The sequence below is a fragment of the Bombina bombina genome, chromosome 3 (assembly GCF_027579735.1).
Source record: "Bombina bombina isolate aBomBom1 chromosome 3, aBomBom1.pri, whole genome shotgun sequence".
Taxonomy (NCBI): Eukaryota; Metazoa; Chordata; class Amphibia; order Anura; family Bombinatoridae; genus Bombina; species Bombina bombina.
Window position 1 is genome coordinate 107180826 of NC_069501.1, and position 17387 is coordinate 107198212.

General features: G+C 35.9%; 1 protein-coding gene across 1 annotated transcript in view; it reads left to right on the plus strand.

Moving 5' to 3' along the window:
- RUNX1 (RUNX family transcription factor 1) overlaps positions 1-17387 on the plus strand; it is a 115963-nt gene that overhangs the window by 33539 nt on the left and 65037 nt on the right. The window contains exon 3 of the mRNA XM_053705950.1: positions 527-631. Within this exon, the coding sequence (XP_053561925.1) occupies positions 527-631 (105 nt within the window). The remainder of the gene's footprint in view (positions 1-526; positions 632-17387) is intronic.

The window sequence follows — 17387 nt, forward strand, 5'->3', positions numbered from 1 at the left end:
CCAAAACGTTGCATGTTTTCTTTTGAATAAAGGTAATATCCTTTGAAGATATCTGTGGTGCTGTGGTTTTATTATGTGGATTGATGATCTATATGAGAGGGGAATGCAGTAACCCCTGCTACGTGCACCTACCACAAGATTGGAACTAAGAAAGATTGTGTTCAGTGCTGGGCCTATTTATTATTATTTATAGTGTCAGATGTATAGACACTTTTACAGACTACTGCAGGCTCCTGTTTTTCTAATCTGTCTTTTTATATGCAGGGAAGGGAGGGGGCAGTGTCTGCTCCCAGTCCCTTTTTACTGGGTGTCCCAGCCTAATCTCATCAACAGTGCTAAACTGCGAGCTTCTAAGCACATTTTTAAAAGGTTTTATACTGGATTTATAGATCAGTATCTGTGCATATTATTCTTTATAGTACTGTCTGTTACATGCAGTTGTATGACAATTGGTGTATACTGTCCCTTTAATATTCAGTTAATAGTAGTTTGTGCCTAAAAGTATGTTTTGTTCTTTACATTGTAGGAAAAAGCTTCACTCTTACAATCACAGTCTTCACCAACCCTCCTCAAGTAGCAACGTACCACAGAGCCATAAAAATTACAGTAGATGGACCTCGAGAACCAAGACGTAAGTGATATTTCATTCAGTCTCCTTGTCCAATCAGAGCCCATCCTGTGTTGTCTGTTCAGTGCTTTTGGGTCTCCGCTACACATCAGGTATTTTTATTTTGTATTTTCCTTTCTAACCGCACTGTTTGGCCTCCACTTCCATAAAGGGATATGAAGGAACAATAATATGATCTAATATGGTAGAGAGAATTTTATCATAGCCTTATTGCTTGAACAGAACTAAAAGGGTTACACACAGATTTAAAGTCAGCTGTTATCTGAGCTGAATATGGCCTGTGAATAGCGACTACGCACATATGCTATCCCTTATTGTCTCAACCGCCGCATTCAGTAATGGAGCAGGAGCCCAAAACAATTTGTTACACGATTATTGATAAGGCATGCTGTCATTCTTAGGATACATTATTTTCAAAGTAAGCTTTTTAGAGAATAAATAAATGATTAAATAAATAAATAATGATTCATTAGACAAGTAATCATAATGACTACTGTCTTTGATGGAAAATTCCATTTGACCATTCTCAAGATGGATTTTTGTACAGAGTGTTATAGAGTTTTCCATAATGTTACTGTAGCCATGGTCCTTCCTATATTACAGTACGTGATTCTATCTATTCACTGGTCTAGTAGACAATATCATTTGCAGACAGTGGAAAATCTGATTGCAGCAAAACATATCATATTCAGATGTCTCTGTTTGTACTCTACCTTAAAGGCATCTGAATGTACCCAATATTTTGTTTTCCTATTGTAGCTGAGTAAAGTCACGCAAAAGAAACATAATATACTGCATCTGTGACTACTTCAAAAATAAACTTGCATATTAAAGGGACAGTAAAGCCACAAAATTAAACTTTCTTAATTCAGATAGCCCATGTAATTTTAAACAACTTTCCAATTTACATTTATCATCAAATTTGCGTTGTTCTCTTGGTATTCTTTGTTGAAACTGAACCTAGGTAGACTCATATGCTAATTTATAAGCCCTTGAATGCCGCCTCTTATTTGAATGCATTTGACAGTTTTTCACAGCTAAAGGGCGTTTATGTGGGCCATACAGATAACGTTGTGCTCACGCCTGTGAAGTTATTTAAGAGTCAGCACTAATTGCCTGAAATGCAAGTCTGTCAAAAGATCTGAGATAAGGGGGAAGTCTGCAGAAGCTTAGATACAAGGTAATCACAGAGGTAAAACGTATATTTCTATAACAATTTTTGTTCAGTTTACTTATATTTTCAAATTTACTTCTCTTAATATCCCTTTTTTAAAAGCATACCTCAGTAGTCTCAGGTGAGCCAATGCAAAAACAAAATGAAATATATAACCCTGTGCATTAAAATATTTGTAGATGGAATGTCCTGAACTGATCTTCCTCATGACCTCAAAGAGAACAGAGAGAAACTTCCTTAGTGTTTAACTGTGTAAATATATTTTTTAAATTCGCTTGGAATATTACTCACATGTATCAGAGCTACAATAGCTCTAAGGATTGCGTTCAGTACAAATGGATCCAACTCTGTGATGTACAGGGGTTTCCAGCTTTCATTTATGTTACAATGTTACATATAAAGCATGTTTAAAAAGCAAAGTCTTTGCATATTAAAACAATAAAGTCAATCATTAAAAGTCACTCTGGGGTTGTATCATTGTGCCACCTTCTAAACACAATGTAACCGCTCTATTAAACGGGCTATAATGCACAGACTGTTTATAATGTTGCGAGCGTTTTAGTGTCCAAGTGGGCGTGTCCCTTCTGGAGATGTATTGATGCCATCATTTCACCTCCAACGTACGTTTCACCTTCCAGATTTTTCAAGGAGCCGCAATGCACAACTATTATTGTTTATCTGGTGTTTTTGTGGCTATGCACAAGTCCCTATTGCCATTGGCTTACAGATGTTTTCAGTTAGCTCCCAGTAGAGCACTGGTGTTCTAAAACTGACTTTCACTATGTGTTTAACCTTTGCAATGGTTAAACACATAGCTATATGCAAGAAACAGTGTAGCAATAATATGCTCTAACACATTATTTTGTGTTTTCATGTCCCATTAAACCCTTGCTTTCCACTTTATGTTACTGTATAAGGTTAAAAACAAGAATACTGTTATAGAGTGCTATGTGCTGGTATTAGGAACATAATTCTTAGAGGTAACATTTTTTCCGTACCAAGCAGCCAAATAGGTTCTTTTAGGTTATTATAATATCTTTCATGCATTTGGAGGGGGTTAAAATTTAAACTGAAGCAAAGATGAATGACAATATCCCTGGGGTGGAATCTACATGGTTCACATATACAGTTTTTGAAAAACAGATGTACAGTGCTGCCGTTAGTTCTTGCAGGCTGTGTGCTATTTTTACATTACCAGAGGCAATAGTTGACTTCCTCTGCTGGCCTTGGAAAAAAAAAAGTTTATGTGAGAATAAAACTGTGAAATGGGGCTTGTGGTTTTGTTTGAAAAAGCTTAAAACACACTTATTATTTGTTTTCCAAGGAATTATAGAAAATCAATTAATGAAAGTGCTAAGCTTCATTCTGACTGAACAGGGATATTCCCAAAAGAATGTTTTTGCAAGTTGTACATAAAAGTCTGAAAAGAAAATTTGCTACTGTGTTTTATTATTGCAATATTGCTTGAATGCATGGGTTAAATACGTAGCTAAAGTTAGCTCCAGAGCAGCAATGGCAAAAGTTTACCAAAGTATGCTTTTTTTGAACAAAGGATACCAAGAGAATGAAAAACATTTCATAATAGATGTGAATTAAAAAGTCTGATAAAAAAAAAACTTGGCACTTTCGGCAGGATAATCTATGGCTTGACAATAGATATTTTTAACAAAAAGAAAGTTTTATTGCAGTTTAAAGGGTAGTAACGTGTACTTAAAGGGACAGTCTAGTCAAAATTAAACTTTCATCATTCAGATAGGGCATGACATTTTCAACAACTTTCAAATTTACCTTATTTCATAAAATTTGCTTTATTCTCTTTGTATTCTTAGTTGAAAGCTAAACCTAGGTAGGTTCATATGCTAATTTCTAAGCCTTTGAAGACTGCCTCTTATCTTAGTGAATTTTGACAGTTTTTTACAGCTAGACAGTGCTAGTTCATGTGGGACATAAAAGATAACGCGATCACTCCTGTGATTGGCTAAAATGTAAGTCTGTCAAAATAACTGAAATAAGGGGGCAGTCTGCAGAGGCTTAGATACAAGTTAATCACAGAGGTTAAAAGTATATTATATAACCGTGTTGGTTATGCAAAACTGTGGAATGGGTAATAAAAGGAATTATCTATCTTTTTAAACAAGTAGACTGTCCCTTTAATATATTAATTTAGTGCTCACTTTAACCCAAGTTGAAAAATCTACTCAAGAAGAAGGATGACAGATTAACTCATTAGCTGCCAGCAATGTACTGGTAACCCTCTCTAGGTGCCAGTCAGAAGACTGAGGATCCGTCTACATGAGCAAGGGTTGTGTATATATAGATAAGTGAATTAATGTAGGAGAAAAAAAAAAGCCCTTAATAAGACATAGCGGCCTTTGCAAAGATGACAGCTTACTTTGAAAACTAAAACTTGTATGTACTAAATGATTACAGCATCTAAAATGCAATTTACCCAGGCAACACAATGTTTAATAAGGCACATACAGTATATCCATTTGTAAACTGGCACTTTAATTTGCAGTTTATAATGTCAAAGATAAATATGCAAATATTTACCTGCTTCTATAATCTGCCTTTTCTCTCAATATCCTTGTTGAAGAATAAACCTAGTTAGGGTCAAAGGAGCTTAAAAGTGTGCACATGTCTTTAGCACTCTATGGCAGTAGTTTTTGCAACTATGTATAACATTGCTACCCAGGTCTACTCGTCAACAAAGGATACAAGAGAACAAAGCCTATTTGGTAACAGAAGAAAATTGGAAAGTTGTTTAAAATTAAATCCTCTATCTGAATCACAGAAGTTTAATATTGACTTACTGTCCCTGTGAAAAATTGAGGTGTTTACCCCAGAGAGGTTGTTGTACAATAATCTGCATGATCCGAGTCTTGGCCCTGTAACTTGCTACATGGAAGCTTGATCAGTACAGTAACACATTTTTATCTGTCTCTAAGTTTTAAGGACTTTCCTATATGACAAAAAAAGACCATTACAATTTTTGCAATGCAGTGCTTAATGGCTGAAATGCATAATACATGTTTAAAAATATGGGAAAGGGACATTGTACACTAGATTTTTCTTTCCACAAATGTTTTGTACTTGAGCCATTTATATAGCCCATCAGGGAAGTGTTTTTGTAACAATTTTTCAGACTCCTAACCAAGCCCCAAACTGTCAGATATATTCATACTTTTACAGACTACTGATGGTTTGTCTAATTAGGCTTTTCATGTGGCAGGGAAGGGGGGGGGGGGAGGGGGGGAGAATGTCTGCTCCCAGTCCCCTTTCACTGGGTGTCCCCAGCATAACCTCATCAACAGTGATAAACGTGGAGCCTTCTAAGTCAGTTTTTAAAAGGTTCTGTGTACTTAGATTTTTAGATCAGTATCTCTCTCTATTACATGCATTTATATGAGAATTGGTGTATACTGTCCCTTTAATGTCTGTTAAGATTATTGGATATAATATTGTTGTCCTAGGATGATGATCATACACTCACTTAAAAGAAGGCTAAAACATATAGCACCACTGATTTGAAATAGAATTTTTCACCCAAACTAATGCACACTGAGTGTTTAACCCCCAAACTGCCAAATAAAATGTAAATATATTGTAGTATAGGAATATTCCATCAACTCCATTTCAACTGTTCTGCCTACTAGGCTATATTATGCTTAATATATATTTTGTAATAATATTGTATATGTTTTATTATTACACCATTTAGCTATATGAAGAATTTGTTTAGTTACAGAATGAGTCCCTGAAATGTAAAAGCTTATTTTACAAGCAAGGTTGCATTAATCTCATAATTCCCCAGACTCCAGTAAAGCAAGGTAATGCTTATGCATTACTATAGGACTTCCGTGAACTGGGTCTTTAGTCTATTCCTAATTAAACATTTAGGGATATATTAACAAGTGGAGCTCTATTATTTATTGCTCGCACCGGTAAATGGGAAAAATTTGCAAGCTCGCGGGTAGCAATTAGAGCTCAGAAAATTAGCCAGAGATCAGACCTCTGGTTAATTTTGAAAATATCGCCCAATTACCCCGAAAATAAAGAATATTATTTTTTTATTTAAAAAAAAAAGTAGCTTTTTTTATTTTAAAAAAAAATGCAAAAAGCAGTTATGAGTGCCTTTACATATCTATGGGAACAATTTGTTCCTTTTAAATATATATCTACTGTATATGTTTATATAGATATATATTTATGTGTTAATATGTGTATATACACATATTAACATATACCTATATATGTATATAGTCATGTATATTTACAATCTGCTGCCCATCGCTGTGCGACTTACCCCCCTTTGCAGCGCTAGTTCTCATGCCGTAGGTCCGTCATTGGAGCCTATGGAATGTGGCAAAGCTTCAGTGCAATGCGAACTCGAGGTTGCGTTCACATTTGCACCTAACTTGCAATACCAGCACATATTTGCATGTGCTGGGATTACTAAGTGGAGTGCAAATATCTTTTTTCGGAAGCGATATTGTTGCGCTCCATTTATAATCTAGGCCCCTTATTTGGCAGCAGGTCTCAGGAATTCTCCAAATCTAAAAGCTATTTTTTTATGATTAATTTCCATTGCTTATGATTACTTTGAGTGATATAGGTTCTCCTTGCTTGTTTTTCATCTATCAGGTTTTTCTTAAAATCTTTCAAATGAACTTTTCATGGTTTGGCTAGACCATGTAAATTTATAAAAAAAAATCATATTTACTTCTGTTATTAAATTTGGTTTGTTCTGTTGGTTTCCTTTGTAAGAAGAGTAAACTTAGGGCAGGTGTGTGCATTTTTGTTCTTATCACTCTATGACAGCGGTGTGTTTGTAACAATGTATAACATGCTACAAACATAGTTTCACATATTGCTGTCATAGAGTAATAAAGACAGGTGCACCCTCATAAACCCTGTTGCCCTCTGCACAGACCAGGGTAACCTAAACACTCTTGTTCCCAGCTTCTTGAATAAAAAAAATCCAGTATATCCCTTTATCACAAGGTTGGAGAACAATGTTTTAAATGACTTAACCAGCCTTGTTAGTTGTTTTATCATGGTGATAACAGTGTGTTCTACTGTGTGTTCGGACAAGTACATTTCCTTCCTGTATGATTTATTTGCTTGATTTTGAATTTCACCAAGTCTGGTCTCTTATCATAAGCACTTTGCATTTTTACTGCAAGCAAAATGATACTATAACATCTGTATCATGTGTCACAGTTGGATCACTGCTCTAAAACCAGCTGCAGATGAACTGATTTACATTCGGCCATGTTAGAGTTAGTCAGGCAGATAAGTGGGTTGCTAAATGTGCAGCAGGAAGCAAGATTTAAAGGGACATCCAAGTCAAATTTCATGATTCAGATAGAGCTTTAACAAAATGTGAATAGTCTTTTTATATTTATACTTTTTGAGTCACCAGCTCCTACTGAGCACGTGCAAAAATTCACAGCATATACATATATGCATTATTGAAATTGTCTCTAATCCCAGTGTAGTGCTGTAAAGATTTTTGCACTACAGATCTCAAAAACTAAACAGTGGCAACGTTTTTTTCAAAACACACAAAATACTTATATCCCTAATAGACAAGCACATGCATATGAAAATATAGCCGATTGTAAGATGCTATACGCAGAAAGCAGCGTAATGTGATTTATATTGGCTGCAATTTTTGCCAGTTTGGAAACACAGTCTCAAAAGGTTTGCCACCCCTGCAGTAATATGTCTTGGGAAATAAGTAAAACAACTAATATGGCTTTTATATATTGCTTTATATCCATATATAGAATATTAGAATACTCCCTGTGTGTAACTTGGATTTACAAAGGAGTGTTAAGGAAGCAACATTTATTGAGAACAACATCATTTTATATCCCATTATCTTGTGCCCCGCCAACTCCGTGTTTAACCCTTTTTCACTATAGGGGCTTAAAGTCATGGTAAATTTTAGGACTATAAGAATGTTGCAATGAATAGAATATATTAGTTTGCAAGTAAGAACCACAAAATTATTTTTTTTAAGTGTATATATACATTTTATAATAAAAGATTTATAATCCTAATTGGTATTGTCTGTTCTTCTGCCCCCCCTTTATTACCTCTTTTGGCTGGGGCTGTGATGTATAGAGCAGTCATCTCCACTCTTTATATAGGCTTTCTAAGGGCTTTAAAGAGGGCTGGACTTCAAGGGTTGTCAAAATGACACACTTGATGATTGGGTGTTCACTAGAATTGTCAAAAAAAAGAAGAGGGCCGGGGCATAACATTGTAATAGAAAGATTACTATATGAACTAATTTAACTCTTGCAACAGATGGATTTAAAAAACAAAACCGCATACACTATACTTTTTTTAATGGCAAAGATTATACATTTATAGCATTTGATTAGTTAATGTTTACCATCACTTTAAAGTTTGTTTCTCCTATGATAACAGTAGTATATTGAGCTGCTGTGAATCAATCCTTTTGTGATCATCTTAATAAATAGTTCTAGTTTTATGCCCCATAGAACATTGTCTAATTTTAGCAGCAAGTGTTCTGTTAGTGGCCAAAAAATTCCAAATTGTCCCTATTTGTGTGCCTATTTTTGCAGACGTCTTAGATCTGTATTTTAACGTTTGATTACAAAAATGTTAAAACAATTGTAACGTTCTAAGTCTGACACTAATAAACGCATTTTGAATTCAAGTTTAAAAGAGTCACTATTTAAATGTTAATTTCTTTGTTCAAAATGTATTTTTTCATTAATAAATGATAACATCTGAAAAAGAAGACATTTGTTTCCATAGAGCACTTAGAAAGTTTGCAAACATTTGAACAAAAAAACCATTCACTATATTTGTTATTTTTAAACAAACTGCCATTTATTATTAGTTGTTCTCTCATCCCCCTACCTTTTTACTTGCCTATCTAGTGATTAACCAGTAGTTATCTATCTATCTTTCTATTAATCTATCTGTCAATCTATCTATCAATCAATCAATCATCTTTCTATCTATCAATAATCTATCTATGTATCTATCTATCTGTCTATCTATCTATCTATATATCTATCTATCTATCTATCTATCTATCTATCTATCTATCTATCTATCTATCTATCTCTGTATCAGTGTAGTAATAAGACATATTGTGTTAGTGTATGGTTATACTAAAGTAGTAAAGCTTATTAGTGTATAATTAGACATATACAGCATATGTTAGTGTATAATTTAGACATATATTTCTCTTTAGTGTATGATTAGGACATATTTATATTATTAGTGTACAATAGATATATATCTTATATATATATATATAAATATATATATATAATATATATATATATATATATATATATATAATAGTTTAGACATCTATATTTTATACATTAATTACCAGTGACAAACCATGTCTGAAAACTTCAGCAAAGTGTTTTGTCTTTAACCATTGCCGTGCCTGAGGGCTGAACTTCTGTATGATGAGTATAGCAGTATAAGTCTGTGTTTCAGTCCTTGTGACACTGATCCGCTGACATGCAGAATATTACTTCATTTCCGCATCTTCCTTGTGACCGATCCCTAGAAGAGATTGCAGGTAACAGGAGAATAAAACCTAGCGCTCTGTGGGTGGTTCATTAGGTCACAACATGTTATTTCATTTCACCTTTCGAGCAATTACCATGTGTGTAATAAGTACTGTATGCATTTGTAAAAGAAAACAGGCAAAGAATGAATACTTTGGTTAAGCCTGGCGGTGGGTGTCCTTTAACCCCTTGACTCCCAGAGGAGTGCCACAATACAGATCAGCACAATGCGCTGCAGCCTATTTGGCAGCACAGGGGAGTTAAAATAAGAGTGATAAGTATCTATACATAGCTCATTCTTTTGAACTATAACTTGAACTACAACCACAGAGCAACCCCCTGGAATGTTTAATTTAGTGTTTTAACCTTCCACAATAACCTGTAATCTTTAGTAATAACAAGCTGCGTAATCCTACAGGTTAAGGTGTTTAGGCCTTTATTCTTAGGCACTGGGGGTAACCAGATATAACTGATGTATACAATCAGCTGCACCATTAAGCTTTTTTTCATCCAAACTAAAGCATTGGGTGATACTCAAGACTGCTATATGCATCTGCAGGTTACTATTTTCATGATGAGTCAGATGTGAAACACAGCTACTAAATGGGTCCAGTTTCCAAATGCTTTGCTGACTGCTAAATAGACGTCCAATGCATTATCTTTTAATCCCTTGTAATGGGGGTTGAAAATGTTCCGCAACTCCAACAGACATCAGGGGATTCCTATGGAAAATTAAATAAGTGCTTGCTGTAAAGGGCATGCAATACATTTTTATATGGCAAGTGGAATATATAGTTCTACAGAAGCTTTTATCTGTTGTACCCAAAGCTGCAAGAAAAGTGCCCCTCATATCTCATACAGGACTGTTTGTGGGTGATATTAATGTGCGGGTAGCTGATATTACAATTAGTATTACATTATTATCTTGTTTGCGGCATTTACTTAATTCTGACTCTGGTTATATGAGAACAGAAGTGAAATTCAGAATATCTTTATTTAAACAGATATTTTGAGTTGCACGTCTAATATTTCCGCTGTCAGAATTAAAGGGATAGTCTAGTCAAAATGAAACTTTAGACACCAAATAGCAAGTGCTACCCAGGTGCTGAACCAAAAATGGGCCGACTCCTAAGCTTACATTCTTGCTTTTTCAAATAAAGATACCAAGAGAATGAAGAAAAATTGATACTAGAAGTAAATTAGAAAGTTGCTTAAAGTTGCATGCTCTATCTGAATCCTGAAAGTTTAATTTTGACTTGACTATCTCTTTAACTGAATGGCAGAACAGAGGGTATTTTGTTTTTTTCGTCATTTGCAAAAATATATAATCAAATTATAACATTTTGCAATGCCTGGTAGTTACCATTCACACTCATGAAAAATAAGAGAAAATTATACAACCGTTTAGCTCATTGGCACCCAAAGTTTTTAATATGGAGTGCCAGTCACTAATGGCAGGATAGGGTAGGGAGAGGCACATGACATTATACTTACACTTCTGCTAAAGACTAATACCTCAAAATAAAATGACATTATTATCACATTTTTAGTTAAAAAATTACTAGATATTTACTGTTAGTGGATTTAACGGTGTATATACCGTACATATGTACAAAATGTGGTACAAATACACAGGCTTAACGGGACAGTCTACATCAGAATTTTTATCGTTTGAAAAGATAGATAATGCCTTTATTACCCATGCCCTAGTTTTGCATAACCAACACAGTTATATAAATTATTTTTTTACCTCTGTGATTACCTTGTATCTAAGCCTCTACAAACTGTCCCCTTTATATTAGTTCTTTTGACAGACATCCATTTTAGCCAATCAGAGCTGGCTCACTGGAACTCCAACGTGTGTGAGCACAGTGTTATCTATATGACAAACTTGAACTAACACCCTCTAGTGGTGAAAAACTATCAAAATGCCCTGAGAGAAGAGGCGGCCTTCAAGGGCTTAGAAATTAGCATATGAACCTCCTAGGTTTAGCTTTCAACTAAGAATACCAAGAGAACAAAGCAAAATTATTGATAAAAGTACATTGGAAAATTGTTTAAAATTACATTCTCTATCTGAATCATGAAAGTTCATTTTGGACTAGACTGTCCCATTAATTTACTCATATAAAGTGGGAAACTATTTTTTTCAGCAACAAATTGCTTATGTCTGTTTTCTGCTCAGTGGTATTAAGGCCACACAGAAATTATTTGATGACTAGATGTGGCTAGATGTGGCCCACAGGATGTCGTTTGGGCGGCAATGGTTTAGGAACTGATGGAGAGAAATTACAAAAAAACTTTGGTAGCTTTTTTGAGCATTGTTTTGTAATTTCCCCTTCACATACAAAACCCTCAATAGCTCACAAGGTAAAATTTGCCTTTATAAAATAATTTGAGGGACCTCACAGTACTAGATCATCTCACCATACTGCAGGTATCTGAAGGAGAGTTGCTGTACATGTGTACAAGACAATCAGGATTACTTAAGAGACCATCCTGGAGTCATTTGATGATCATCAAACTACTTTAGAAGTCATTTGCACATCATCAGACATCAGGCTTGTAAAGTCATCAGCTAAGGTAAACATTTCTGTGTGATGACTTCAAAATGATTAGCAGATTACCTTACTGATTACTTCACAAGCATGAACAGCCAGTGAATGCCTCTAGAGTCATCTCATTTAAATATTTCGGCCTGTGGGCATACTTCAAGATGGCTTCTGATGACTAGTCTGGAGTCATCGATTACTTCAGAATGACTCTAGGAAGATCATCCTTTTTGACTAGGACAAACATGTCAGCACTGGAATGTAGTGAAAAACAGATTTCAGTATGGCGGCACCCATTATGGGAGGTGAGGAATATCCTCAATACTAAGCTTATAAAAAGTATTTAGTGTGTAATGTCCCTTTAACTATGCTTTTCAGCCCTGTTTTTGCTTCACATCTCTGCTGGTAGGCTGCCCCATATATTCACTACTCTTTAGCAGTAGACTCGCAGTCTGTATTTCCTTTTCTTTATAACAATTCCTGTGGTTTCAGAACAATTAAAGCATATCCCTTTCTGTGCAGTTGTTTTCACACAGAATTTCTGTTTGCAATTAATTTTCACACTACCCTTTAGCCAACTTGACAATGTCAGCATGTTTCTGTTACCCACAATGTGCGACAGGCTCTCCATACCCTGCTGTACCTATCTGCACAATCTAGCCACAAACAGCTTCGGTTGACCACATTACTTCCCTATTGAAAGTTAATACTGCTTGATTCATTCTGAGCAGCGCTCGCTCAGCCAAGGAAAACAGTCCAAAGAATAACTTGCTTGTGTGCAGCTTGGAAGGATCTCAGAGACCATGGTTTTATGATACCATACAGTAGCTTACTATATCTCTTCACAGCTGCACAGCAAACCTAGGGGGCTTAAGTATTGCAAGACAGGGATATTTAGAGAAGCACTTAAAATGGATGAGCTGTCAGTGACAGAGAATATTTCTACCCACAAATCCACAAACCCCTGCACACCACGGTGACTGTAATAAGCAGATAAAAACAAAGTGCAAAGCTTTTTTTCTGGGCAAAAAATTAAATTGGATTTATGTTTAAAGTAGTATGGGAAATACCCTAACATGCAAAGCTACTGAAAAAAATGCAATCTTTCCTTTGCAATGACTGACGCCCACAGAACAGTACAAGTGGAAAAAATTAATTTATTGGCAGGCTACGTCAGGTTTTTTTTTTTATTCTTTCCAAAATGCACAACAAATAATACTTCATTTGGGAACATTGTCTTGAAAATTTTTCTCCCATATCATGCGAGCGCGGCAAAACACACGCTCTGCGTCGCCGTGTGATCTTTCTTATAATTCGAAGCATTCAGTTTTGGCAGCAAGTTGCTTGTATTCAGAAGTAGATTTTTTTTCTAAGTGTTGAAAGGCCTATTCTTTTATTTACGTCACTGTTTGCCTATTTGTTTTGCTTCGGGCGTAACTAGCTATATATATATATTTATTTATATTCTACTACTATTGTTCCATATTACACATTACATACACTGAATATATAAAACTATTAATTTATAACCAATGTCCAGAAAGTGTCTTTCAGTTTTTGGTGAGTGGGATGAATAGCTCAAGATCTTGGCAGTGCTGTGTCAAAGTTAGGGTGCAGCTGTATATTCTTGCCAGAGAAAATACATAGGCATATCTGGATATGTTGCTCCTAGTAGATATTATTTTAAATGCTTTGAATGTTCAGAGTTTTGGAGCTTTGAGTGTTCAATACCCTACGATAATATTTACTGGTAGCTTAATTATTTAAAGGAATTGTAAAGTCAAAATTAAACTTTTATAATTCAGATAGAACATGAACAACTTTCCAATCTTTTTCTGTTATATAATTAGCTTTTTTCTCTTGGGACCCTTTGTTTAATAGCATACCTAGGTAGGTTCAAGAGTAGCAATGCACTGCTGGGAGCTAGCTGCTGATTGGTGGCTACACATATATGCCTGTTGTCATTGGCTCACCAGATGTGTTCAGCTATTTCCTAGTAGTGCACTGTTGCTCCTTCAACAAAGGATGCCAAGAGAATTAAATACATTTGATAAAATAGGTACATTGGAAAGTTGTTTAACATGTTATTCTCTGTCTGCATCATGAACAGAAAATGTTGGGTTTCATTCACTTTAAAGGGACATTAAATTAAAGTAATTAAATTTTTACTTCCATAGTAAAAACTCGCAATATACTTTTATTATTTATTTTGACCACCTGTAATTTTGCTCTAACATGTGGGTTCTCTGATTTCGGACTACCACCATGTTGAAACTTAGGTATTCCCTATGTAATCTCTTCTGCTAATGAGAAATAAAGTGGGCACATATTGGATGTATGGAATATACCACATTTAAACCCTGCTAAATAGTAAGCATAATGTTGCACATATCCATTATTTGCATACTTTGGGCTTATTTTCCATTGAGCCATAATTAGGTTTGCCCGAGGTTGCAAACCAATAAATATGGCGTTGCAAGCAATTTCATTTATCAACTGCTTCTGAAGGCTTGTTATCCCTCAATATTGGCAGCCAGGGTCCGGCTGCCGGAAATATTTTCACGTTCCATAGAAGCCGTTAAGGTTTCCAATGAAAGCACAAACTTACACTGTCCGCGGCTGGCAATACATTGAAAAAATGTGTGTTGGCGCCAGCTGGCACGCACGGCTATTGAGTAAGAGGTGGAAACGTCACCTCACAGCAAAATAGCATTCTGCTGTGGGCTGCCTGAGGAGCTCAGTGTGGCGAACGCTTCAAACAAATAAAGGAACTTTCAGCATGAAGTATTTTATACTTCATGACTAAAAGTCCCCTTTATTTGTTCCACTGGTAAATCTAATCGCTAGGATTGACAATCATTTTAATGTCCTTTTGAAGTAAATGTTCAGCTCATGACCGCTAGAGTGTTTCTGGTCAGGAGATGAAAAGGGCTAATCAGGAGAGGCATGGGACATAGCCACCAATAAGCAAGCGCTATCCAGGGTGCTGAACCTAAATTGGGCCAACTCCTAAATTTTACATAGCAAGAAAACGGATAAAAAGAATACATTCAGACATCGCCGGAAATCAACCCGATCCAATACGACCGGGTTGATTGACACCCCCTGCTAGCGGCCGATTGGCAAGGGGCGGCGTTGCACCAGCAGCTCAAAAGAACAGCTGGTGCAATGATAAATGCCCACAGCGTATGCTGTCGGCATTTATCGATGTGCGGTGGACATGATCCGCAATATTGGATTATGTCCGCTCACACATTAATACATAGGCCCCATAGACTGTATGATTTCCACCACCAGCATTTTTCCTCCAGGCACATTTTAATTATGTTTCATGTTTGTTTCTCATACCCCTAACATTTCAATCCTACATCTCTGAATTTATGAGGCTACTTGTGCACTATTTAATTACTAACATTTATAATGAATAATCTTTCATCAGGGTCTTTATAAAAGACTACTGTTTAGAAACAGCTAAAGTGGATGTAAATGACTCAGTGATACACGGAAGGAACATAAAATAGTATCACATTTTACAGAATTTCTTTTAATCTTTTCATATTTTGGAGAGATGGACAATAATAATCTTAAAATATCACATAAAAATGTATTTTATCTAAATTATAAAATGTTTTCCTATTTTTGTTTTTGAATAGTGAAGGACAAACACACTATTTTTGCCTAGCAACAGCGCTGTCTGCGTCACCCATTGCGCATCTACCCCACTGATCAGCTGTACACCAACATGAGATTCTTGTTAGTTTCAGTATCAATATAAACAGCTTTTTTCATGTAGAACATCAGTTTTTCAATAATCATAACACTGTAATACATTGTGTCCTCTTTTAAATACAACATAGAAAAAAAGAATCATTGAATGTCTTTTAAATAACCACATGATTGCCTTATGCGTGTCTTGGCGTTTATCAGTACCCTTACTGCTTATTCCACCACTGCTTCTGGAAAGTTGTGTCAATACTCAGTACTTGCTGTAAAAGAAAACATATTTCAGTATATGACAGAATCCTACTGTTGTCCTCCTAGTATACATCATCAGTTTTTATTCAGGAATTCACCTTTATTTTAAGAAGAAGAAAAAACCCCTGAGGATATTGATCTATAAAATATTTGGGTTAAAGGGACTAAGGGGCCTATTTAACAAAAGGTCTGACAGTGCGGATCAGGTCCGACAGACCTCGCTGAATGCAGAGAGCAATACGCTCTCCGTGTTCAGCATTGCACCAGCAGCTCTTGCCAGCAGGGGGTGTCAATCAACCCAATCGTACTCGATCGGGTTGAATTGCGGCGATGTCTGTTCGCCTGCTCAGAGCTCGCCGGAAACAGCAGTTATGAAGCAGCGGTCTAAAGACCGCTGCTCCATAACTTGTCCGCTGCCTCTGAGGCTGCGGTCTTCAATCCACCCGATCCTATATGATCAGGCTGATTGACACCCCCTGCTAGCGGCCGATTGACCACATATCTGCAGCGGGCGGCATTGCACAAGCAGTTCTGGTGAATTGCTTGTGTAATGATAAATGCCGACAGCGTATGCTGTCGGCATTCAGTGATGTCTGTCGAACATGATACGCTACAGCATATCATGTTGAACAGACATTGGTAAATCTACCCCATAGTATTTAAAGGGACAGTTTACTCAAATTTTTTCTCCCCTTTAATTTATTCCCAATGATTCACTTTACCTGCTGGAGTGTATTAAATTGTTTACAAATAGCTCCTTTCCTCTTATATTGGCATTTGAAATAGTTGATTTAGCCTGTGGTATCCCCACCTATTCTGAAAGTTTGTGGCCGCGCGTACCAGCTATAGATAAGCTTTGTAAGCACAGCCAGCAGAAGAAATTACACTCCCAGTGGGATATAGCAGAGATAAGGTAATAAAATGTTGATTTTCCATTGTTCTCTCCAAGTACTGGTGATTGTTTTAAGGACAGATATAAGATGAAGAAGCAAGTATATGTGCACAATGTGATACAGTAATGAGATCTGATTATACATAGAAACATAGAAACATAGAAACAAGCTCCACCCATTTTATTAGGTTGTGGCTTCAAAACACAAAATCAGCTAATTCATATACACAAATAAGCCTTAAAAAGCTAATTTTCATAATTTTTTACTCTCCAGTTGGTAAAAAAAGCAATTGTAAACACATTAAGGGAAAAACTATTTTACAGTATACTGTTCCTTTAAAATGTTTCTAACATGTAAGTGAAAGAGCAGCCATTAAACATGTAAGATATTTATATACAATAAAGATTAAGGGCTAGATTACAAGTGGAGCGCAAAATATTGTGAAACCAATATTTGCTCTCCACTTACTAATACCAGTGCCGTCACTAGAGAGCGCTTCCATAGTCTCCAATGGGAGCCTCTTTCTCAAGCCTTGACACACGGCATGAGAACCTAGCGCAGCGAAGTCGTACAGCGATGGGCAGCAAATATAAA